Consider the following 27,125-nt stretch of genomic DNA (forward strand, 5'->3'; position numbering starts at 1 on the left):
TTCCCTTGATAAATTCCGTTTCCGTTGTCAATGGTAACGTGTACAAATGGCAGCTTGCTGTGGAAAGATACGTTACACTTTTCTTAATAGTGCAACGAAGAAACACTAAATTACAAAAAGTGGTTCAAGGTAGATTTATAACGAATTTACAATAACTGTTTTATTGGTGGAGCGAATTTTGTTTTATTACCAAAAACTAATACAAGTCAAAACATATCCAAACCAAAAGCAGGACACAAAATAGGAAGTAAAAATTAAAATATGGCCTGCTGTTAGAAATAGCAGTCCAAAAGAAATATATCCCGCTAGTAAAAATATGTCCTGTTGGAAATGCTGTTCTTAATGAGATCAATGAACACCGTAAAATAAATTAAAATCTTGAAGACATGAATAACAAATAAATGGTTTTCCCTGTGGGAAGGATTATATCGTCAATGTCCCTAATTGCGTTATGCTTTCAACTCTGTTCACTTTGTTTTTTCGTGCACGGTTCATGCACTTAACATCTGATTTGTTGTCATCTGCTTGTTGTTCATTTGTGAGGTTTTTCTTCAAAGTTCTAGAACATTTTCATTAACAATAAAGTTCAAACAAGTAAACTTGTATGTAAATACAAAACTTTACAAACCCCTACAACCATTATTTTTACTAAGTCGTTTTTGTTTATTCCTTAAAATTACCTATATCGGGTCCACATGACTTGTAGAAATTGACTTAAAATGGAGGAAGATGAATTAACATTCGTTGCGTGTCACATGACCTCACACATGCTAGATCAACAAGGCCAAAGCATTTAATATTTATGATTTTTAGCACCCCTGTTGTTAGAATTTGTTTTCAATTGTTATATTCGATCTGCAAAAGGTATACTACAGTTTTGTGCCTCTACTGTAGTGAATAGTATTCACAATCCATTCACAACAATTGTAAATAATTTTTGAGTGTGTTGTGTTAATTCAGAATCAATTTATAACAAAATTATATTTTACAAACTATTCACTTGTATAAACAAGTATTGATAACAAGTGTCAGCGATGGGTGTTGGTAAAACACGGACCGGACCAGAACGCTTGAGAAATTAAATTTTTCCTTTTAAAAAAGTATTAAACAAAGTGTTTGTCAATTGTGTATAGTTAAGAAACATATATATTTTTTCATATAGTGGCCTTAAAAATGGAAAATGACAAAAAGCACATGTGCTGTACAATACGTTTTGCAAACGCATGTACCTGAACGCAGTTAGAAATGTCGCACTCTTTCCTGTTTACTGGAGGGTGTTTCACTTTTATTTACTAGAATGGATTCGTTTTGCGTCAACATTGTTGCTGTTTTACGTTAATTGATTTGGTTTGTTTCACGTATCGTAGCTGAAAAATGTAGAATAGTATGTCCGTAAATATCATATTCGTGTTTTTGTCATTAGGTGAACGCAGATTGGGACGTCGATGGTAGATCTATGATAGTTTCATGGATCTATAATCCTTCCCACAGGGAACACCATTTTCTTACTATGGTATTTACTACAAGTTATTTATTTTCAAATGCACACAAAAATAGTGTGGGTTTCTTGTTATTTTCAAAACTTTTACTGGTAGGACTTTCCTTTTACTTATGACATCATACATTCATGAATAAAATAAATTAAACAAAACTTCTTTGTTTTTCATATTTAATTCTGATGTGCTTTAGATGGCATATTTAGATTCTGAAGGTCTGTTACTCTGAAGGTTTTCTAGTCTAGCCCTTGCCATATGAAAAATCCTGGAGTGTTCTATAGATGAAAAATATATGTCAATTGTAATTTCAGTATCCACAATTAGTAAGCAACAATATCAGTTCTGTATAGAGTATTGTCTTCATTTTTCTTATTTTATAGTTAAAGGGACTGTAATGAGTTTTCTGCATTGTAAGATGTTTCCGACTAATAAAATCTTTAAATGTCTAAAAATATGCATTAAATATATTTTCTTGTTTCAAATATCAGTGTCTGTTTATTCAATGTGTTTCTGGTCATCTTAATACTTGTAAGAAGCCCAAACTGGATTTTCTCTTCAAATAATTTCATACGAACGAAAAACAAATAAAAATTTAGGAAATAAAATGAAATTTACAAAAATAAAAAAAAAGGAAATAAAATGAAATTTAACCTAGTACAAATACTAGAATGATTAGAAACACGTTTAATATCCAGCCACTAATATTTTATGCATAAAAATATATTTGATATGTAATTACAGTCGTTAAAATGTTTGTTAGTCAATAACATCTTAAAAATTGCAGCAAACTCAGGACTGTCCCTTTAACTTTTCTCCTGTACTGTAGAATTCTTATAAAATGTAACAACTGAATTCTTCAGTTTTAAACTAAGGAATACATTTGCAGCACAGGGGTGAACATTTAAGTTCAAACTGTAATTCCATCATTGCTGTTGTAGCTGGAACTAAAATATCCAACTATTTGGCATGGAAACAAGTTCTCATACATCAGCCACCTATTATACTTATAATGTTCTGGTATGTTTATTCATATTCAGTACATTATGTTAATGTATAATCAGTGAATTACAGAATTTATTTTAATATCATTACATAACATAAATAGCTCTAGATTTTAGCCCTAACTGTTGTTGTTAATTTAGTAAGGTAACTCCAACCATCAATCCAACCATTCAAAACCGATCCATCTATTTGAAATCATCCAGATCCATCCTTCCTTACATCAGTCTATTCCTTTGTCCATCCATCTATCATTCCAACTTCATCCATCCATCCATCTTCCACCCACCCATTGATGCATCCATCATTCTATCTCTCCATCCATCCGTCATATTAAGGCAGTTTGAGTTGACTTTTCTAGAAAATTTTATTGAGATGTTACACTATAAGACTGATTCAAACAATGTTCAAACTAACTTAAAGAGCTAAAATAAAACATGTTTTACATACTGAAGAGGTCAGTAGAGGAGGGACATTAGGAATTGATGGTTATAGCCTAATGGACCCCCCCCCCCCCCCCCCCCCCCCCCCACCATTACACGGTTAAAACCCATCATGTCACCCAAATTTAAAACCCATCATGTAATGGACATGGTCAGTTTTTAAAATTGATAGCCAAAAAAAGCATTACTTCTGACACTGGAAAACCTGGCTATGTGTGCCAAGGGTACATATGCAGAATTGGTACAAAACTGGATCCTTGTCTTGTAAAAATGTTCGAGGACAAAAGCAAAAGCACACAAATTGTTTAGGATAGATGTTAGCATTAGAATATGGACTGGAGTATTTACATACCTTTTCAAGATAATTTTTAAAAGAATATTTTGTAACATTATATTAAAAAAAAAACCTCCCCAAAAAAATCCATCAATCATTTGTTTAAAGGGATAGACCCTAGTTTCAGCCAAGGAAAATGCACATTAAGTTTAGTTAATCTACAAACCACCAACTCATTTGGATAAAGTTACAACTGAGTGAAAAATGAATCTGTGACTTTGAAATGGTGAAATACCCTCTACAAATATGAGAAATGCATGCATTTTGTGATATTAAAAATACCAGGATGACCAAAACCACTTCCAATGTACGGAAATGGATAATCTAAACAATAAAATCTGAGTAAAGTATGATTTTAATTATCAAAAATGGCATTGATAGTAAAAAATATGCTTTAGTGTTTAAAAACTAGGGTATGTCCCTTTAATAAGCCTCATGACTGTTCTTATTTTGTTAACTTTGTCACTACCTTTTGGTATTTTATCCATAGTACCATGTGACCTTTCTTATTTTTGTCAAGTCCTTAATGATTTAATTTTATTTTTTTACCATTATAATTGAATTATAATCATGATCAACTTGCATGGAGCAGTCTTTTATCAGGCTAAACAAATGATTTGTGTTAGTTTGCATAATCCAAACCATTTTCAGTTACATGCAAATGTTATTCAAGCAGCCATATCAATATGGTAAAACAGTTTAAAAGAAAATCTGTCACCCATAAGTTGTGCTGAAATCTATAAAAGGATTATGATAGCTGGATCTTTCAGTAATAGGAAAGTCCTGCTTTTTTTGCTCCAAAGTTAACCAAGGCTGTTTATACTAGTATGTCAAATCATTCAATACAAAATTATTAATGAGTAATTGATATGTTTGAATCTTTTTTGTAAAAACATTTTTCTAAGGATATATTTTCATTGTAGTTGTTTATATTGGCAAACATCCAATTTATGATAGATAGTTGTTAACATACAGATACAATTTTTGAGGAGGTAGATTCCAGTGCACATAATACTAGTTGATTTTATTTCAAATATTTGGCTGTTGTTTTCCATCCAGTTCACAACAAGCTTTGTGAGGGTCAATTTATTGTTTTATTCTCTGTATAGATATCTAAATTCATAGATTTGTCATATTCTTGTACAGAGTTACTTTTTATGAAGAGTTCTTACTGTAGATTCCAGTGCACATAATACTAGTTGATTTTATTTCAAATATTTGGCTGTTGTTTTCCATCCAGTTCACAACAAGCTTTGTGAGGGTCAATTTATTGTTTTATTCTCTGTATAGATATCTAAATTCATAGATTTGTCATATTCTTGTACAGAGTTACTTTTTATGAAGAGTTCTTACTGTTAGTATACGTAAATCTAATAATACATGTTTGAATACTAACATTAATTTTTTTTGAATAATTTTATATTCAAATATTTGTTTTTAAATTTAAAAAACCTTCTTTATTTTAGCACTTGATGTGTTAGGAAGACAATCACCATGGTTAGCATACCAGACTGGGCCAAATTCTCTCGTCTTCATGACTATGAGTACTCCAAGTCGCACTCTAATGACCAACGTAGCCCGTATTACAAGAAGAGAGAGCAGGAGGCTGTCAGACAAGCTGAGCTGAATGGTTACTTCATTGTGCCAACCCAGGACTTCCTCATTAACAATTCTGCTTGGAAAAGAGGCAGAGTCAAGAATATTAAATCACTGAGTCTGGTTAAGTTGGATGGAGTACATGTCAGGAAAATTGGAGATATTTCATACTGCATCAATTTGAAGATTTGTATTTTAAGCAACAATTTCTTACAAAAGATTGACGGTCTAGTGTCATGTCGACAGCTTGTCAAGTTAGATGTCCATGGCAACCAGGTGAGATTAGGTTAAACTAATGTTAACTTTAGAATACACACACTGCCCGGGGAAAGTTTTCCAGCAGGATGTATACTACCAAATCAAATCCCATAGACGACAATAGTAACATATGTGGCTAAAACTCCTACCTGCAGCGTATCAATCGACATAAACGCCACAGATATAAATACTACCACCCCTCACACTTAAAGTGAATCCGAAAAAATTGGGGGTCAAGCTGCTCATTTCTGAGATAACGGGTAGCGTCTATGACTACCCTAGTTCCACACAAAATTCAATTTTTTTTTTTTTTTTACAAGTACCCCATACATGTTTCAAGCACAAGGCTACTTGACACATTGGTACTAGATGAAATAAAACTGCTTTTTTTTTTACCCAGATGAAACTATTGTTTTTTACAACCAACACATTCACATTTATAACCAATCACAGGACTTGTGGTGTTCACTTCTCTATCAAAAGTTTGGTGTACCTCGCACTTTGACCCAGCCAGAAGTTATTTGGTTTAGTAAGTACTACCAGCACATGTCTGAACTAGGGTTTGTATACTTGAACCTCAGATAGATAGAGGGACATAAAAAGAGTATCCTGCTGCATATATTAATACACTAATATTGCATAAGGATCAGTACATCAAAACACTACTGAAGAAAGTCTTTTATACAAAATGTTAGCATTTCAAATTCTTGTACCAAAATATGTATAAAACAAATTAACATGTAGTATGAAAACTGTTAACCTTTTTGTTCTACTAAATAAACTAGAAGTAGAATTACCCCGGTATTGCTATAAATTGCTGTTTGTGATGTTGTGAAGTACAATGTACAAATTTAGTATCTTTTCAGTGCTTATGGTTTGAAAATGGTTGGTGAGCAATAAACTGCTGTCCTAAAATTAATGTAGGAGAGTACCGGTAATTGCTCTCAGTGTTAAACTTACAGTAATTCTGGGTAAGATAAAATAGTAATATCAGCATGTGATGAGACCAGCAGTTTTTTGCCCACACGGAAATTGTTCTGTGTGAGCACATCCTATCGAGAATAAATGCTTGACTCAAACCATAAGAACTGCATTTGGGGGTTTTCCCATATTCACTGAAGGTATTAAATTTTGTTTATATATTTTATATTTTAGCTTTCAAGTGTGCCAGGAATAGCATTTTGGTCAGGCCTGAGAAGTCTGAAATTTCTGTATCTCCACGACAACCCACTTGGAAAGTTTGAAACTCTGTACAGTCTGGCTACGTGCCCTCAGTTAATTGCATTAACACTGTACGATACACCACTGAGTATTAGGAAGAATTACCGACACCATGTTGTCAACAGTGTGTGGTCGCTCAAAGCACTGGACAGTTACGTCATTTCAGATGAAGAGATTATCGAAGATGCCTTGTTTGATGGACCGTATAGCACCATGCAGCCCCCATTCAGAATAGATTTGTCTAAACCAAGCGTTCAGGTTGGTTTATCATTAAAATAAAATTTGTGTAGCTATATTTATAGGTTAAAAAACCCAACCCAAAACCAACAACCAGACACCTACCCACCCACTATTTTGTAATATTACAGTTGCAGATCCTAGCTATTAGTATGAAATATTTCTCAGTTACACTTTTTTTTTTACCATTAACTTACATATTTCTTAAAACTTTTAGCTTAAATTATCAATTTTGGAAAATCCATGATTTCTGGTCATCCTGTTATCTGTAGTAGCTGAAAAATAATCTTAAAAAGTTAAAGTTTGTTTGGTTTAACGACACCATTAGAGCACATTGATCATCGGCTATGGGATATCAAACATTTGGTAATTCTGACATATAGACTTAGAAAGGAAATCCGCTACATCTTTCCAAACTAGGGTCAGCAGCTTTAAAAAAATATTAAAACTTTGAATTCCTGACTGTTTGTAATTTTCTAAATCAATTTATTTAATAAAAGTAATTTTAATGTACAATAAATACTTGTTCAACTGTTAAGTTCAAATCTGATGACTGACCAGTGCGGTAATAATACTATTAAAAGTATCATTTTAATTCAACATATTTGTAACCACAAATCTGACTGGGTCATTGTTACAATACAATTGCTGATGTACACTAATGCAAATTCTGGAATTTAAAATATGTCATTATTTAAGCAAAGATCAGGAAGTTAGCTTCACTAGAATATTAAGTTTGTTAAATGTCACACATTTTTTAAGTCTTGATTATCCACAAAAATGGATGGAACTTTGCAAATTATGCAATCTAAGTTAGACCCAACTTTTGTTACGAGATGAGGTCACCAGCTAGTGATATTTGTAATCATCTTTAAATTTGTATTGATTTTATTGGCCATACGTTAGCAGCATCAGTGGTTATCGCTAACCTTATTTCCACTATTTGAAACAAATAATTAAGTGCAAATTGGTCACGGTTTAATCCAAATATATTATTTTGACAGATTCAAAAACCCAATAGGCCAATGCAAAAGGAGTATTTTGTATTGTCTCACCCTAGATAATAACATCTATAGCAACTCGGGGCTTCTAGAATTTTATAAAAATCCACTAACCATGGGATCAGTGATTTTAAAAATGTACTAGCCATGATTAAAAATGTACTAGCCCTACAATTTTAAGTACAATTTTACTAATACCCGGTAGTAATAATCAGATATGTTACCTAAAGAGAGAGATTGAGCTTAAAAATCCTTAGATTGGGGTAGAAAGAGGGGGCAAGATATTTATATTTACAAAATATGTAAATGCCGGGCTAGCTATGGTAATTATTTACTATCCTAACACTGAATATCCCTAGCCATGGGAGTGGGCCTACCATAATCTAGAAGCCCTGAGCAACTGAGTCATGGTGTGATTCATGTAGTTTAAATGAATTTTTTAACAAAGCAGACTGTATATATAATGTTGGTCACATAATTTGGAAAATGTAGACTAATGATATCTACATGTAGTTGTGACATTATTCATTTGTTTCAACAATTTGTAGTTAGGTGGAAAAGTTCCAGTTTACTCGGAATCAGAATATCAGGACAAGGTTGATTTTCTGTCATTTACCGAAGGTTCTAACAATTTGAAAGTGTCATGATTATTGCATCTTCATGTCATTTAGGATGCTGTTAGTACAACTGAACAAGAAATGCAAAAAAAGTATTTAGTATTGTCTCACCCTATATCATACATCTATAGCAACTGAGTCATGGTTGATTTACATTTTTTAACAAAGCAGACTGTATTTATAATGTTAGTCACATAATTTGGAAAATGTAGACTAATGATATCTACATGTAGTTGTGACATTATTCATTTGTTTCAACAATCAGAATATCAGGACAAGGTTGATTTTCTGTCATTTACCGAAGGTTCTAACAATTTGAAAGTGTCATGATTATTGCATCTTCATATCATTTAGGATGCTGTTAGTACAATTGAACAAGAAATGGAGTGCCTTCGACAGCTGGAGTCTGAAATCACCAGGATCCTGGCCCACTGGTCCCCAATTCACATCATACAGAGATATGTGCGTGGTTACTTGTGCAGAATAAAGTAAGTATGCAGCAGTAATTTCTGTTATTGGTACTGCAGAATCTCAATGGATGGAAGACACTTAAAGGGACTGTGCTGAGTTTGCTGCATTGTACAATGTTTCCGAATAATAGAATATATATATATATTTATATATATATATATATATATTTTCTTATTTAGAATATCAGTCTGTACATTCAATGTGTTTCTGATCATCTTAATGTCTGTAAATAGCCCGAACTGGATTCGCATTTAGGAAATAAAATGAAGTGTGTCCTAGCACAAAAACTAGGATGATCAGAAACACATTTAATACACAGCTACTGATATTTTATGCAGAAAAATATATATAATATGTAATTATAGTTGTTAAAAAAAGCTTTGTTACCAGGTGTCTGCAACATTGCAGCTATCAGAAAATTTGAAGCAAACATTTGACTGACAAGTTACATCAGTGTTTTTGTTACCTTTTGTTAATTACTGCACAGAATAAAATATCATTGAAGTACATGTACAGTACTTCATTTTGTTTTCAGGATGCCTAGCCATATTAGCATCAGTAACATTAAAAAAGTAGATTCATGATGCGGTTGGGATTCCCAACACCGATTTTAAATATGATTTTAAACAATATATCTTTTCAACTTGGCAAGATGATTGGAATGGTGCGGTTGTGAACAAGCTTCATTCTGTGAAGCTAGTCCTGGGAGAGTGGCAGTCCAACTATAGTCAGTACAGGAAGGATGAAATGGGACTTGTCGTGCTTGCACCATTCATACATATTTGACACATTAATTTATTCTGAAGAGTGAGTACTGTCAGTGTGTTTTGACAGTATGCCACATTTTAGTGGAGTAAAATCATCTTAATCAAACAAGAAAAGATATACATGTATTTGAAGGGAGAAATGCGAGAACTTGTTTTGAAATTTCTTCAAGATATCAAACTTTATTCCAAATTTTAACTTAACTTACTAATAATATTTGTATGTTTTGCAATATTCTTTACACTGCATTTTAATTTAACTTTTGAATTATTCTATTGATGTTGATCATTGATTTATTCATTTATAAATTTACCATTATTTGACACCCAATAGCCGATATCTTTAAATGTTGTTAAACTTTCATTCATTAATTTTGTTTTCACTTCTTTTGTATTGTATGGGTTACCTGATTATTTCCTGGCACACTCTAGGGTCTCCATGAGTACTCTGGCACGTGTCGAGTCTAGCAAGACTCGAGTCCATTCATAGGACTCGAGTACCCGTACAAGGTGGAATACAATGATCAACTATAATACAGTGGACAATGTAGGACAATATTTTCAGCAGTAGATAATCAACGATATAAGCTACACAATAATTACATGATCATTCACTAGTTTCTCTTTTTAAACTGGCCATCTGTCCACAACACTGAACATATCAACCGGTTTCTAAATGCAATACAGTGGCATGATTTGGCATTCATGTTCAGTGCTGGAATTAAATGCTATTTTACTTTATTCCTTAATCTCATCATCATCTAGTGTAAGTGTCGGGTACTCTGGTTTGGGTCGAGTTTGACCCTCAAGTACTCGAGTCCAATATGTTGGACTCGTGGAGGCTCTAGCACACTCCATAAATGGTTTTCCTAAAGGTTCAATTCTCAGAGGTCTGCAGCCACAAACATCACTTTTGTATCACTGTTTTCAGACACAAGGACAAACTAAAGCATAAGGCTGCAAAGAGTCCAAAAGAAATATTACCTGATGATGTTGTACCGCCACCACCATCAACACCGAGCACTATTATGACCTTGAACCTGCAGGACTTTGGCATTGTGGGATCATCAACTGACTATGATATGTATATGCAGAACAGAAGGCCCGGCTCAGATCTTACAGAGTCTTCACACAGGTTGCTAATGTCTCAGGTGATTATCAGTTTTAAGCATGAAGGTCATACTTTGGAAAAATCAGGGAGGTCTCAATCCCTGCAATTAAGAAAATGTACATGGCAGAAAAGATGCCATGAAAAACAAAATTGAATATAGTCCATGTTAAAAAAAAAAGGGCCGCAGAGAAATAAAAACTCTATAGTAATATCCATGGCATTGTCAATTTCTGTGGGTAATTGTAGGGTTTGAAGCCTTAAGAGATAATGTTCATTGAATTATTTTCATTTCTACTAGTTACATTATCATGTAGCATACATCTTCATAAAACAATTATAATTCAGTCATTAAATTTTTTAAAAATCTTGTTCAGTTATGTCATCAGTCATACTTTTTCAATTGAGTAGAAATCTAGCATTTTATGCTTGTTTTACCAGATAATTGTTTCATGGGCATTTATTAAACAATACTATGGTCTTCAATTATCTAAAAATAATACTGTTTTATATTATTCAATTAGAAACTTATTCATAAAAGTTAAATCATAAACCCATCGGTTTCATCTTGTAAACTTTACACCTTTTGAAATTTACAGAAGCTAAACTATTCCTAACATCCAGACTTTTTTCATTATACTTATCTAAAGCAAACATATTGCACAACCTTTTTTATGTCATCACATTTTTAACAGTAAATACACCAAGTTTTTCTTCTTTTGTTTAATGATACCACTAGAGCACATTGATTAATTAATCATCGGCTATTGGATGTCAAACATTTGGTAATTCTGACACATAGTCATCAGAGGAAACCTACATTTTTCCATTAGTAGCAAAGGATCTTTCATATGCACTTTCCCACAAACAGGAAAGCACATACCACAACCTTTGACCAGTTGTGGTGCACTGGTTGGAATGAAAACAAAATCCAATCAGTTTAATGGATCCACCGAGGTGGTTCGATCCTACGACGCAAGCACCTAAGGTGAGCACTCAACCAACTGAGCTAAATCCTGCCCCCAACATACACTAAGGGCGGAATTTACGAAGTCTGTCTTTCTTTAATGCATATGTTGAAATACTGGAAATGCATTTAGTTACACTCGGCCTTTAATGTTTTTCACGACCATCTTCAAAAACTAAAGTGAAGCTTTTTTTCTTAGCCAATTAAATTAGTAAATTATCACTCTATGTATATCATATTTGAATAGCATCTGCTGCATTGATTTATTTTAAACAGCTCTGTGCTAAAAAAAAATCAAGGGACCTAATTTCACACCATTCCCAACTCAAAAGACAAACTTGTAACATGTTGCTTTTCAATATTTCAGGGCTTGCCAGGAACATTTTCAGGCATTGATGAAGATACTTTTAATGCGCATAAAATGAAAAAGAACCTCATCATCAATCTTTCCAAACTTCAGAGCTACACCTTGCAGACTCCTCAAGATGAGATTACTGCTATGGAAAGATTCTTTACAATGGACTCACAAGACGGAATGGTCACTGCTAGGTCAAAAGACGAAAGGAGAAAACAAAAGAAACGCAACAAAAAAACGAAACGAATAAAGGATGTCAGAGTATTCTTTGGTCCTGTTGTTCCTAGTGTAAGTCCAGATGAATCTGATCTGCCCAATGAAGCCAATAACAAGGATCCTAAAACTAATTTTCGACTGCGGGGTCGAAAGCCAAACATTTTCTTTGTTGATCCAACAACTGAAATGATTTTGGATCGAAGAGAAATTGGAAAAGCTATACGAGATGCAGAGTATGAAAATCACAATTATGTGTTAGAGAAATATGGTGTTCCTAAACTACCACCCAAGAAAAAAACAACACTAAATCAAAGACTCTTTTCCAGAGTACACGGAACCATGGGAATGTCTTGCTTGTTGGCAGTCCAGAAAGCTTACAAAGATCGCGAAAAGGCGGAAAAAAGTGCAGCTAAAATGGAGCACAACTTCAGTATGCGCCAAGAACGAAATAGAGCAAAGGAAAGAATAAACTTCTATCACGAAGAAAGAAGGAACCATATACAGAAAAAGCGTGATGAGGACAGAGCTCGCATGTTGGATGCACTTGAAAAACACGACCTACAGAGACTGAATTACCTTGACAAGAGGCAGGAGTTCAAAATCAAGTCAGTAGATGTCACAAAGACCCTTCAAGCAGACAACACGTTTGTTTCAGATTTCAGCAACCAGCATACTTCAGTTTCCATCGCTCTTCTCCGCCATGATAGGCAGACGCGATCTGAAGATCAGACGCTGGCCAAAATTAACTTTGTTCAAAATCGAAAGCAAATTGAAACTGATCAGTTAAATACTGTCAAGAAATTTTTAGAGCACAGACAGCTAATACGTCAGAGTGAAGCAGCTGCTTTGAAGTCAGATTTAGGAACCAAGATGCTTCAAGAGGCAAATGAGAAGATGATGGAAGCCAGAGCAAGAGTGGAGAAACTGAAGGCTCGGCAAGCCACAGTGCAAGCATTCTACTCGCTACCACCTCGTGAATTATTACCCTTAGCAATGCAAAGTTCAGGCAGTAAGATGCATATGGGTTTCAAGACGCTACCTTCAGCACCTCTGACTCAAGCAAATAGGCCACATATAGCTATGGAATCAGAAAAAAGACGGCATACGATGGTAACATGATGCGTCCACATTTTCAAGCACAATACTCTGTTTTCGATTTCAAGTGAAGGGGTGAATATGTACATAATGAAGTTAAGCATTTTGTGAGCATGGTGCCTTTAACTGTGTCTAATATTGTCATTTACTGTTGCAGATATGTGTGTGGGTATGGTAGCAGTGTACTTTTATCTCCCTTGTGTACCCAGGCACACAAAGAGTTTGCATGTTGGTTTTGCACAGATCCATGTTTGAAGGCTAATTATTTGGCATAGGAAGTAAATTCTTAAGCTTAGTGATAGCCAAGGAGTTATTTTTAAAAATGACAATTGGTTTGTAAATGGTTTAACTATAATTAGGCTTGGTATTCATACATCAGGTTTTTCTTGTGACAAAAGTGGGGCGCAATAATTTTGGGCAATTTTCAAACAAGCTGATTTTGTGAACAATTTAATAGCTGAACCTTTATTCAAATAAGGGTTTTTGTAAGGTTTGATGAGCAAAGTTTCCATAAATATATGTGTGATATCTGCCAACTCCCACTTGGGTGTGGTTTGTGTGGGTGTGAACATGGTAAAAAAAATGTACCAAAATCATGCAGTTTGGACACATTATGATGAAAGTAACAAATATTTAACTAAAAATATTTAAAATAAGTCCTCTTTATAATTATGACCCTTTTCATAATTTCCGTGAGACTAAAACATACTGTAGCTTTATTTTTAAACCATAGGTGGGCATTTAGGATGTCATGGGCTGGTATGCATAAATCTCAGCTGAAGATTAACAAATGTTACCGATGTAATCAACATAGAATAAAATGATTGCTTGTAGAACTATATTTGCTCCCGACTATTGTCTAATGCCATGTCTAATAATTATCTGCAATTCATGACAAAATCATGCGACATATAATTAGTTGCATCATTTACAGGACATGTAATGGTTTAAAGCTTGTTAACTACTCTTGTTTATATAGTTAGCAGGATAAGAATTTTGAAAATATGTGTGTACCCTTTAATACATTTGTAGTATTTGTTTTGTCCAAGTTTGATTTCATAAAATATAGAATAATCTTCTTTTGTTTTTTAAAGTTGAAGAGAAATTTCAAACTTGTCATTTGTCCAATTAATGATTAAGCACACACTGTACCTTGGCAGTCCCTATTAGTGCTCCACTTAAACAAAAAGCAGATTCTGCTTCCAAGTCTGCTTTGGATCTGCCTCATGCCAGTGATGGTGTATCTTATACCGATTTTAAACACAGCATTAACCAATTTATCTTTTCAACTTGGCAAGATGATTAGAATGGTGCTTCATTCTGTCTAGCCAGTCCTGGGAGTGGCACTCCTCCTATAGGCGGTGCAGGAAAGATGAAATGGTCTTGTCATGCTCCAATTGGTCGTAGATATTGGACACATTCAGTTATTTTGGTGGAAGTGCAATCATATTAAGCAAACTAGGAAAGATATATATATTTGGTAGGAGCAATGTGAACTTTTGTTGAAATTTCTTCGTAATACTGAATTTTATTCTAAATTTTTATTTTACCCATCTGTGATATTTGTATTTTTTGCACAGTTCTTTAGTGTTTTATTTTAACTCTTTAATTTTTATATTAATGTTGATCATCACTTGACTTACCTTAATTTGACACTCAATAGTCAATGTATTTTTCATCATTCAGTCCATATGAAACAGAATACTTGACATTATGTGTTGTTTATTACTATCACAAACATTTATTGTCTTCTTCCAAAAACAATATATAAATAAAGTACTTGTTCAAAATATCCATTTACTATAGGATATGCAGGAATAACTGAAGTAGTATACACATACATCATTAAAATGGCAAAAAAAGAAGAGGAACAAGAGGTACCCCTCCCTTCAAAAAGTCAATGTTTCCTAGACAAACCAAGTGTGCCTAGTTCAAAACTTGGTTGAAAGTATTCAAATAAACAAAACTTTATTGATATGAATTATTATATATTAGATCTAAAAACATTTCTGCAAAAAATACAGCCTTTCTGTACAGTGTATATTTATTAAAAAACAAAAACATTTTAAATAAAATAAAAAATAATAATAATAAAGCATTTAATTGCCTGTTACGAGTATTAGAAGAGTTGAAAACAAAAGATTCCAGTGAATCGACATCTGATGTAACTGCTGCCATTCCAGCTATAGCTAGCCGTATCTGATCAGATATTACATTATTGTGCCTTTCTGTGATAATACTAATGTATATATATATATTATTTATTATTTTCAGGATTTCTTTGTATACACTTTTGAAGACTTGCTAATAAAAATATTAAAACAAGATTATCTTGTTGTTTTATAAATTGAGAAACGAGCATTCTTAGAGTACAGTAATGTTAAAGCAATTAGAGAATACTCAACTCGCTACTCAGCAATACTGTTCATCTTGCACAAGTGAATTGATGTTGTCCTTTCTGAGCCTGTGGTGAGGGAAGGACAACATCAGTTCATGAGTGTAAGATAAACACCATTGTCCATGTTTATCATTTTATGGATATTTTCATATGATACGGTTATTGAAAACAAGATTGCAAGTTGAGAACAAGAGACAGTGTTGCATCGTAGCTGTCATACATATCGCTGATGATGCAAGTTGTTGACACGGTTATTTGTGGTTGCAACGTCAATGCCTATAGTGAAGTAGTGAAGCACTGATTATGATGTCAAAACATATCTAGGGGAAGAAATGGTTGTTTTTTTCCCTACGGAAAGATAATTTTTCTTTCCCCACTTCTCTCTGCCCATATGGGTAAAAGTCCTAAAAACTATATATGGGGTAGACAGAAGGTCCGAGACAAAACTTGTTTCACTAATAATGCGTTGAAAGACAATGAAGACTAGGTGTAGGTTTTTGTTCACCAACAACTGGTCATTAACCCATCATGGAGAGACTGCCCAAATGTTTTATTTGTGTGGCCAGGACGAAATATTATGTGAACCTTAAGGGGATATAAGTACAGAATGTTTGTCTTTTGTTTTTTTAAATAAGTATTTTGTGCGTGTGTGGATAGTAAAGGGTACATGTGATAAACATTTGCAGAATTGACTCCATTTTGGGATGTATTATAATTTAAATATCTTCAATAGCAGAATATTAATTGTATTCATGCAAATACTTCTTCAATGGATTCTGGTTTCCCCCCGTTACAACCATTCCCATGTATCTGGTAAATCAATGGCCATAGTAAGCACTATCCTGCCTATGGTAAGTGCATAAAAATATCCCTTGCAGCTGACATTTTGTTAAATAAATCTTTCTCTTTTTGTAGTTCCAAGTTTTAAATATTTCGGTTTTGGTCTAGATACATTCCAAGTAGATATTATAATTTACTCAGCCTGAACATGACCTTCAACACCAAATGTACTTTGGACTATCTTAATATAAAAAACTTTCCAATTTCTCCCACGATTTCAATCTGTTTCGACCCTTTCTGTCAGTTTCCTCCAACTCTTTCTGAACTGTCCACACCATAGCCTACCTGTCTCAACTTCCTCCACGGGTGCAGTCTCTTGTGTACTTCCCTGGTATCCTTATCCTCTGCTGCTAATAAAGCTGGTTTGACCCACAGCATTAACTAACGACCATCGGTAGTAGGGGAGCATAGTAAGTAATTACAATTGCCTCTTAACAATGCCAGAAGTAACTACTGAACACCCTCATAAGTGGTCAGACTAAGCCCACAGCTAAAAGCTGATGGGGAATGACAGGTGTGTGGCACGAATAGCCTAAGAGATGAGCACTTATCGCGGTTGGAGAGACAAAGACTGGGATGTGGAGGTGGACAGTGAAAGAAGTTGAAAGATAGGAGTTGCCACATCGGCAAGAAAAGAGATGAAATTCAAAGGAGTAAAAGGAAAGCGATAAAAATAATAAAAAAAAAAAAAAAAAGTGTACTTTGGACACTGGCATTGCAAACAACACCTTCCTTTTTTTTCTTCTAATTTATATTTTCGTGTTGTCCCATTAGTAGACCCTCCCCCAATTATATAAAATCCGGGCTACACCAATGACTAGGTATACATACCTTTATCAAATTATCAGACTAAAGTTACTTATTTTACACAAATGGTGCTTTAGAAGCTACATGTGCAATGATTATCTTGTAGTTTTATTGGACCAGGTAGCAAAAATGGAAAAAGTTAAAGAGTGAAATGATATCTAGATAAACATCAATCAAATTCCATTTTGAAAAGGTTCTAAACATTGTCTTTCTTAATCGTAGTGCTCACCAGAGGTGCGATGGGTTGAATGATCAATCAATATTGATGGAGTGTTTTCCTGCCTGCCCCACAACTAGTATATCTAAGGTCATGGTATGTACTGTCCTATGAGACCATACATATAAAAGATCCAATGCTGCTTTTTTAGGTAGCAGAAGCAGATTTTTAGTCACTTCACTGGAAGAAAGACACATATTTCCCTAGATGATAATCCACCCTTTTTATTGATCTAAGTGGTCTTGTCCATGTGCCGGACATCATTTGCTAACTGCTGTCACGTTACAAAAAAATAAGATGTAGTCATTTTCATTTAAAAGTATGAACCACAGAATAACAACCAAATTCTTTTTTCTTTTTTTTTGAGGAAATTTATACACAGCACAATGGGAATCTCAATTCTACAGTTTGGCTTGTCCCGTCAGTTGCCTAATGAGAGAATTCCTAACATTTCAAGACAACTTTTTAAAAATATGTATGCAGGTTGTTGTTTGGGGTTTTTAAAATTAATTTTAAACAATAAAACAATTAGCTCAAACAATCTATTTATTTTGTTTAGCGTGGCCAAAGTAGTGTAAAATTGAGATTCATGCAGTTGTCATGTTATGAACATCTTTTTTTTTTGTCACGTGATATCATCTGGACAAATCCAAACATTTATAACAAAAAAATATTTACAGATTGGAATTACCGGTATACAATAATTATGCTAAACTTGCATGACTAATTGAAAAACAAACCCATTCTGGGACTCCTCCTTTTGTATCTAATATTTTTTCCAATAACTTGCTAAAACAGTCTCCAAGGATTGATTTCCTTAAGACTCGTGTCAAGAAAACATTTACAAAATGTCTCGTCCCCAAAACTATTATTCCTCACTTTTTCTTGACCAAGTGATGAACCACCATATATTATTATACAAATATTAATTTCCTTTTCTGTACTCATGAAAAATATCAATATTTTCCTGAATATGAAAGAATTCTGAACTTTCTCAATAACAAACCAAACATATTTCACACAGTATTCTGTAATATAACAAAAATCACAATCCATTTATCATAATATATGTTCAACTCAAGAAAAGTCACACGTCCGTGTTACTTAACACATCTTCTTTTCGTTTTGCTTTAGCTTTCAAAATCACTTCTTTAAAAAGTCTGCAGTATAGTTCGACAGCAGCTGGTGTATCATCATTTCCAGGTATTGGATACGTGATCAGCCTGGGGTCACAGTTAGAATCAACAATCCCAACTGTGGGTATCAGCATTTTGGCTGTGTCAATGATGGCCGTGTGGGTTTGAAAAACACTGTTTAAGGTGTTGATGAAGATACACAGATCTGGCAGACGTGTCACCGAGCCGAACTGAACATTGGCATTGGTGAACGTACCGCCTTTCCAGAACCGACAGTGAGCATATTCTCCACAGTCTTTGGCCGTCTTCTCGATGAGCGGACTCACCTGGCGATTGCGGCTGATGAACAGAATGACACCGCCTCGGTACGCAATGTGACCAGTGAAGTTCAAGGCGTAGTGGAGCATAGGCAGAGTCTGATCCAGGTCAATAATATCAACTCCAAGTCGTGTGCCAAACAGATACGGTTTCATGAAATTATTTCTTGTACCCATGTTATGTCCATAATAGATGCAAGCTTTGAAGAGATCTCTCATGTTGACCATTGACTTGATATCAAAGAAGTCCTCATGTTGAAGAACCTCTTTCTCCACAGGCTCCACTTCCAGAGGGACCTCAGCTGCTAAATAAAGAAAACAAAATTGGAATTTTATTCACTTAAAATTATCTTTTTGTAATATTTTATCACTGTCAATAATTTACAAACATACAGTTCAATGCCTTACTGGTACCTTTTAATTGTTTGGTTATTAGATTGTTTAATTTTAAGACACTAAACAACACAAATGCTGTGTTTCTGACAATGTTGGCAAAGCTATTGTGGTTGTTTGGATATTTATTGTAGCTCCAAATTCATTTTCAGTGAACAGAAAACCTACAGCTTAGGACTGGACTAGGTTCAGTGACTTTAATAATTAACTTAAATTTTTCAAGCTCTATCCGTATCCATAAAAAAGACTGCAGTGAATTTGTTTTGCTATTTATTGATGTATTACAGTGACTGGATTTCAATTAAACATGTATTGTATATATGTACCAATTACTTGACCTCAGGTTTCAAATTTTATAGGAATCATACGCTAGTTTCAGTGCCCGGTGAGAATCAGAATTTATCAAAAACTTTTTCGTTTATCATGGTAATAGTGTTTTATATTATATAATAAATTTTAATGGACTTTTGGTTCCATGATTCTGACAACATGCTGCAAAGACTAATTCAGGAGGTTTTCTTAAAGAAAATTAATAATCATAGTGACCTAGTTAAATTTATTTTACCTTGTTGTTGTTGTGCATTCACTGCAGAGAAATACAAAGAACGACACGTTGTAACTAATCCAGATGATCTGCATATCCAACTTCGACCTAACTGCTGCAAATCTATAAAAAAGTAAAATAATAAAAAAAAGAGTGTCAATACATTATAAAACAGCTATATGCTACATGCAAAATTTATTTTAAGAAACAAAGCCAACCCCCATCCCCACAAAAAAAAACCCCACAACGACCAACCAGTCAATGAAACCAAATGCATGACATTACAAATATTGCTTTTTGGGGGGGGGGGGGTTTAGAGTAGATAACACTTATCCGTACATAATATCAAGCATATCTGTCTGGAAAACTCTTCAAAAGGGGTGAAAGTATGTGACATATTTATTAATAATGTCATTGTGAAAAATAGTAAATTTGCTTGTTAAATATAGCACAAACATGATGTGGTCAACTTGGTCACAAACACTATCCGTTTTATACCCTAGATTTGCCTCTTGTTCCAGCCAGCGCACCATGACTGGTACATCAAAGGACGTAGTATGTGCTATCCTGTCTATGGGATGGTGCATATAAAAGATCCCTTGCTGCTAATCAAAAAGAGTAGCCCATGAAGTGGCAACAGCGGGTTTTCTCTCTCAATATCTGTGTGGTCTTTAACCATATGACCAACGCTATATAACCGTAAGTAAAATGTGTTGAGCGTGTCGTTAAATAAAACATTTCCTTCCTTCCTAGTTTTGGCCTCGTACACAATAAATACAACATTATCTTACCTCAAGTACACTTTAAATCCATATTTCATAAATAGTGCTCTTTTTTTTTAATTATAAGATTTTTATAAAAATTATTAATGATTTTCAAAGAAAATTTTCAGTAGCAATTTGCATTGGAATTTTTCCAGTGTCCTGAAAACAGAAATGTCATGCACCCAGTTTATTGTTATTGTAATGTGATGCAAAGTGACATCACTGGAATACTGATCAGTGGCATAGGAAGGTGCTAAACAGTGAGGGTACACACACACATATATATATATAGAATATCAGGTTACTATCGTTGATATCGTGGTTATTTGACGAGGTTTAGATAACAGTGTAACAGGCGAGCTGAAAGCTCGCCTGTTATACCATTATTGAACCGAATAACCACAATATCAAAACGTAGTAACCTGATATTTTTTTTATCATGCATCCCCTATCAAGTTATATTTTTGTAATATGTTCCAGTCAAAAGCGGTATAGAAACCAATAGTTTTATCGTGTAGAAACTATTACCAGAAGACCGAAAGCATCTTGGGAATGGCATAGCCAGCCTAAAAGTTATGTGTTTCCAAATTTTAAATAACATACTTTGATAATATTTCAAAGTCTGTTGTGTCACAACATTACTATTTTTGTACCGTTTTCTGTGAAAATAAACTCAAAGTTTATGTGTAACCAGAAGAAGATCTACATCACTGGCTGCTAGTGACTGTGACGTCAGATGCTGTTCCAATGTAAACATTCTTTGCAGGAAGCTACTTGCTTTTTTGTTTCAAAATGTTTAATTCAAAACGCTGGCTAGTTCAGAATGGAAGCGAATAATGGAGAATTAAAAAATAGGAGGTAATTTGATGTTATAGAAGTGTAAACGTTATATTTATTCATGCAGTTCTGTTCAACACTTATTTTTGTAAATGGATGTTAGAAAAATTAGAAAACGATCTACCTGAAAATTGAGCAAACAATGTCATGCACACAACTCATTTCCTAATGACATAACACCTTGAATTATCAGGTAGGGGTTATCAGGTCAAAAGGAAGCATGGTTGCATGATATATATATAAACCATCACTGCTGCTACTGGATCAAGTGCTGATGTCATTCAAATTCAAAATTAGCTACCGTAAATACTGAAATGCATATTTTTATTAATGTGACTGGTAAATGCAACGTTAAAGGTCTACATTTATCAAAAACGTAATTCACTATTGTTTGGTATCTATGTATACTTTTCACAATATATATGAAGTATCAATAAAATTAAAATAATTAACTTTACCCATTTTTAATATATTCGCAATAAAAAGTCACGTTTTCCCCATCGCTTGGCAAAAAGCCTCTAACTCCAAGAGTCAAGTCACATGACCCCGTGACGTGCTAACCGACATAACATGAACGCGTGATTCGCAGCCTTTCGGTCATTTTACATGGAAGTGGAACACGTGTATTTTTAAAACGCGAAAATGTTATTCTATTGAACTGAATTGTATGTTTGGAATATTATTTTGAAGAAATCTTTCAGATGTGAAACATGGTGAACCACTGTTTGGTGTATGGATGTACAAAAGCTGCAGTTAAAGGCAAAAGAAGTTTGCATATTTTTACGAAAGACAAACCGACATTGTTTGCATGGAAGCAGTTCTTAAAACGAACACGTGTGTATTGGAAAGTGCAGCTTGTAGGGACAAGATGGGTTGCATCCCATCAAGAAAACCCCTAGATTGACAGTCAATAGACGTTGAAGGTGTAGTGCTGTGTTGAAATACAGATCCTGAGAAGGCGGATCCGTCTGAACGAGAGAGAAAATCAGACTAGGGTATAGTCCAGTCGTCATGGGTTGGTATAGTGGTGCGGACGGGCCCGACTCTGGAGGATACGAGATGGTATCACAATAAAACAAAGTAAAGTCTAGAAAAGAGTAGTAGGGACCAACCCCACTTCCTATTTCTTCTTAGAGTGGGGCGGTCAATCTTCCAGTGCTGCTTGGACAGGCTCGGACATGTAGAGACTAAACGCGAACAACCGCGACGTTCTGCAGAATGGCCGTCATACGAGTCACGAAAAAAACTAGTCAACATAGTCAGACGGAGAAATGATATGGAGGCAAGGAATCTTGCTAAAAAGAATCCAACCTGGTGGTGCAGACTGTCGAAACGAGAAGCATTCCAGCATTCAGTCAGTTCCAATGGCCGCATACATCCCAGCAGAAAACTTCGAGCCGCAAAAGCATGTGCAGTGTGCACAACCGAAACAAACACGTCTTACCGCATCGAGCTCCAGACTGGGAATGTCCAGGCTGCAAATAGGCTGAACATGGGGGATACAGGGTTGTCTGTAACCAAGTAATGATTAGACTGATGATGAATGCGCCTTGTTTAATATATTTAATGATGTTTTTTAAAAAACATATTTAATGTATGTACGTGTATTTGTTGTTTTTAATAATAATTGCAATACATTAATTATTTAAATGCTATCCATTAATTATTATTTTTTCTAAAAAATATTTTCCTAAATTAACATATATAAATGCATCGTGTTGAGGTGTATCCGTGTGCCAAATATGAAAAATGTACACCTCGGCATTAACATTCGGGCTTTGTTTTGTCTCCGGGCAACGTCCGGGTTCCATGCTGCAAATAGGCTAACCGCATTTGGCTCGATGGATCATTGTTGGTGTACTACGGTTCAAGCTGATAGGAAAGTACCCCTAACAGATTTTCTCCTTCTTCCTCACCAATCGAGGGTAGCATTAGAATAAATGTCCAAACTAACGTCCAATAAGAATTAGCTATTTTCCGAAGAATCATTATATGCTGTTGCCATGCTAACCTACTAATGAATGAGTGGAATTCACCTGATGCTACGTCACAGGTCAGATGTGTGTCAAATCGACTGGATCAGTGTTTTTTCCCCCTGAGCGTTTTACAAAAAGTCGCTTTATTAATAATTGGGGTGGTATTTTAGTTTTTTATGGTTAATAATGTAATCTTTATGTATTTTTTTTTATATACTGTGTATTAATAATGTGCCATGATTGTGGACCTTTAAAAGTTCACACTTCAAACAGGAAATACTGTGTTGTTTTCAATAAATTTATTTTAGTTTTTCTCACACTGATTACACAAACGAAGTTAGCATTTGTTTGACAGCCAAACAAGCTATCCAAGTTTTGTTAGTTGGTAGTAATTTCCTCCACTTCTTACGCAGAGCACCGCACAAATGACAAGACATGGAGCAAACATAGTAAATCTAAGTAGTGTCAGTAATAACAATTACTACTACTCATAGACTGATTGTCTTAACAACAAGTACTAATAGACTGCTGTTTTAAGTTGGGTTTTTCTTGTTCATTCAGGCCTCTGAAAATTGCGAGAATGATGGTTTGAAACGCTAGCCTTGGGTTGCTATTTTTGTTGGCCAAAAAATTTGCCAATCTTCAATTTCTTTCGCCAATCTAAATATATATTCGCCAGTAACATATTTGCATTTCAGTCAAAAGATTTATTTTTAATCTCATTCTTTATGATAATATAGTATATGCTAAAATGTACTTATTATTCAGTTTACGTCTTGTAATCTAATAATGAAATGCTGCTGATGCATAGGGCTGGCTGTAGGCCAGTCATAAAGCGCTCATATGATGTGCAGACGGTCTAGGGTCGATCCCCGTCGATGGGCTCATTGACGTCAGTGCACCACGAGTGGTATATATCACAAAAGAGGCAATTTTACTTATTGTATGCATCAGATAATGAATTGTATGTTTCTCTGTAATTTGAAAGAAGCAAGTGAATTTTGATTTGATATATATGTTCCCCAAAAGATTCACCGGACTAAGATATACACTATACATATATTTTTGCACTTTTGTTCGCATGTCATTCATGCAAATCTGATTTAGTGTAACCTATTTTCTGTTTGCGCATTAAATTTGGGACATTATTTACATGTCCAGACATAATGGGTTATGCACACAAAAAAAGGGGTACCTGAATTTATTTTTGCGTAACTGATAAATGGTTTATGCAAATAGTCAATTCTCAGAAGCCTGTCATTACACAATTACTTTCTACTGACATAAAATAATACTTTGACCCCTGTCAAAATAGTTATGAGTTCTATAAGAGTTTTAAAAGATAAAACAAATAAAAAGTACCATTCGTCAATATATCATATACAAAAATGACTGTTGGGCATGTTACATTTGTTGTGTACGAAGTTAAAACAAGGGTGCGGAAAGTGACTGTTGTCGACGGAGTACGGACAATTGCTCACCTTTATTATTATTACTGTTTACTTTCCTTTTTCATGATCATCCTAATGTCGTGGTCACCTTTGATATGTTTTCTTTTGTTAATAAAACATATAATTTCTAAAGGCACAACTTCGAAGCTGTGAATAACACAATTCACTTAATTAATGTTATTGTTGGTTTAGGTAGATCAAACCTTTCAAAGTGTGTGTTGTTTTTAGTAATTAGTTACTTTGTAGCCTTTTATCACTACACTTAATACATGAAAGCTTTAAAAAAAAAAAAGGATTAGAAACATCACAATTTTTTTTTAAATTGACATGACTCACTCACATAGGAGTACTTCTTCAATTATACAATTTATAGGTATATATAGTTATTGGGTTTCTGTTTTTATTAGCAATTATGGAGATTATTAAGACAGAGAGAGGTCATAGCAAGCTTTGTGTGGAAGGATTTATGTATGTTAAGAAAATAGCTAAGAAGGACTGGATTTGGTGGCAATGTGTGCATCAACGGTCCTCTGGCTGTAAAGTCGCCGTTACCACTGATGTTAATGTGACTGATGTACGTTTCCATAAGATCCATGATCATGATCCTGACGAGGCAGCTATTGAGGTGGCCAAGGTGCGCTCATCCCTGAGGGAGAAAGCCCTGACCACCAAAGCAAGACCTGCTCAGATTCTAGCTGCTGGTCTACAGGAAGCATCCAACACTGCCCGTGCTAACCTTGGGAGAATGGACACTTTGAAGAGAACCATCCGCCGGCAGAAACGTGGAACTCTCCCTCCTGAGCCTGCATCTCAGCGCGATTTGGTGATTGATGGTGAATGGACCAATACTGGTGATAATGATGATGCCCAGCCCTTCCTCATCCATGACAATGGATCTGGTATCAACAACCATGTGACGGTGTTTGCTAAGCAGCAAGCACTTCAATTACCGACACGCTCTAGGAGTCGGACCTGGTATATGGATGGGAACTTCAAGATGGCACCAAACATCTACACCCAAGTTTATGTGATTCGTGTTGTGATTAATTTTGTTATTTTATTGTGTTTAACTGATATTTCTATACACCCACTGATACTGGAAATGAAATTTTTATTTAAAAAATTTTTTTAATTAAAATGAAAAATAAATGGGAGCAATTATCCTATTTCTCACTTTATTGGTGAGCAATTGTCCAGTGAGCAATTGTCCGGTGAGGTATTGTCCGGTGAGCAATTGTCCTACATTCGTTGTCGACCTTGGTACATGTAGCCTACTGATGTAAGTGGAATCGGTGTCATTGTTATGTATTTTTTCACAATTTGTGTCTGGACAAAATGTGACGCAAAAGAAATGATCACAAAAGGCAGGAGAATAATTTATCATAGTTGTTAACAGTGTGGTTCGGACATTAGCCTGGTTTGGGTTGATTAAAAAATTTAAGCACTGTTTATAAATTTCGTAATCAAATATCACCACCCAAGTTCATTACTCCTAAATGGGGAAGGTGCAGAATTTTTTCCAAAAATTCAGACCATTATTTTAATATTTAATAGTGTCTTCGGCTGTACATCGTTGTTTTAATTTGGATATTTTATTTTTCGTGCAGTTCGGTATTTCGTCGGACCGAACAAACGTGATGTTATGAAAGTGCCAAAGCCCGGTGAACAAACAAAATATGTTTTCAAATGCATAACTATTCACAGTAGCTGTACTGAAATTCTACTAATACGAATAACAATAAAACACCTACAACCACATGTTACTGATGATTTTTGTGCAAACAAGATCCCAGCTTCCATCATGGGGGCTGACATTTTGTTTTCTTCTGCTGGGTCCAACTACATATCAGAATAGACAGAAATGGAACATGAGACAGCATTTGTCAGCGATTAACTTTAATGCACAATTACCTCCAAACAACAATGCCGGGGTCCTATGGTTTTATTATATAATAAACATTGCTGAAAAATTGCATAACATCTGGTTTTCAAAATGTTCATTATTTAATTGGATCTAATAATTTGGTACATTGTGGTGCTGTTAACATGTTTTTCATATAGTTTTGTTTATGTCAACATAGGGAAAAAGGAAAACAGTTTTGGCAAAAAGAGATGATGTTCTGTGAAATTAAATACAATTATATATTTTTTTTAAAGTGTATGATTAAAGGAGACAGTGATGTAGGCCTACTTCCACGTTAGTCCTAAAATGGACGGCAATCACAGGAGTCAGGACTGTCATTTTGGCTTCGTAATTAATAAAATAT

At 34.5% G+C, this 27,125-nt stretch overlaps 2 protein-coding genes across 3 annotated transcripts; one reads left to right on the plus strand and one right to left on the minus strand.

Moving 5' to 3' along the window:
• Nucleotides 1-33: 33 nt before the first annotated feature.
• On the plus strand, nucleotides 34-15,505 carry LOC121382712. The gene is made up of 6 exons (XM_041512260.1): nucleotides 34-129; nucleotides 4,739-5,144; nucleotides 6,282-6,605; nucleotides 8,557-8,690; nucleotides 10,369-10,588; nucleotides 11,880-15,505. The coding sequence occupies exons 2-6, from the start codon at nucleotides 4,767-4,769 to the stop codon at nucleotides 13,200-13,202; spliced, it is 2,379 nt and encodes a 792-aa protein (XP_041368194.1). The 5' UTR covers nucleotides 34-129; nucleotides 4,739-4,766; the 3' UTR covers nucleotides 13,203-15,505.
• A 2,143-nt stretch (nucleotides 15,506-17,648) lies between these two features.
• Nucleotides 17,649-26,706, minus strand: LOC121382713 (28S ribosomal protein S2, mitochondrial-like). Of its 2 annotated transcripts, none has more exons than XM_041512262.1 (3): nucleotides 26,610-26,706; nucleotides 19,852-19,953; nucleotides 17,649-19,195 (listed from the first exon to the last, which is right to left on the minus strand). In XM_041512262.1, exons 1-3 carry the CDS (start codon nucleotides 26,671-26,673, stop codon nucleotides 18,528-18,530), a joined length of 834 nt encoding a protein of 277 aa, XP_041368196.1. In that variant the 5' UTR covers nucleotides 26,674-26,706; the 3' UTR covers nucleotides 17,649-18,527. The 2 variants fall into 2 exon arrangements, with proteins under 2 accessions (XP_041368196.1, XP_041368195.1); XM_041512261.1 differs by having other exon boundaries at nucleotides 17,649-19,198.
• Nucleotides 26,707-27,125: the final 419 nt, after the last annotated feature.

This window comes from Gigantopelta aegis, chromosome 10, assembly GCF_016097555.1.
Source record: "Gigantopelta aegis isolate Gae_Host chromosome 10, Gae_host_genome, whole genome shotgun sequence".
NCBI lineage: Eukaryota > Metazoa > Mollusca > Gastropoda > Neomphalida > Peltospiridae > Gigantopelta > Gigantopelta aegis.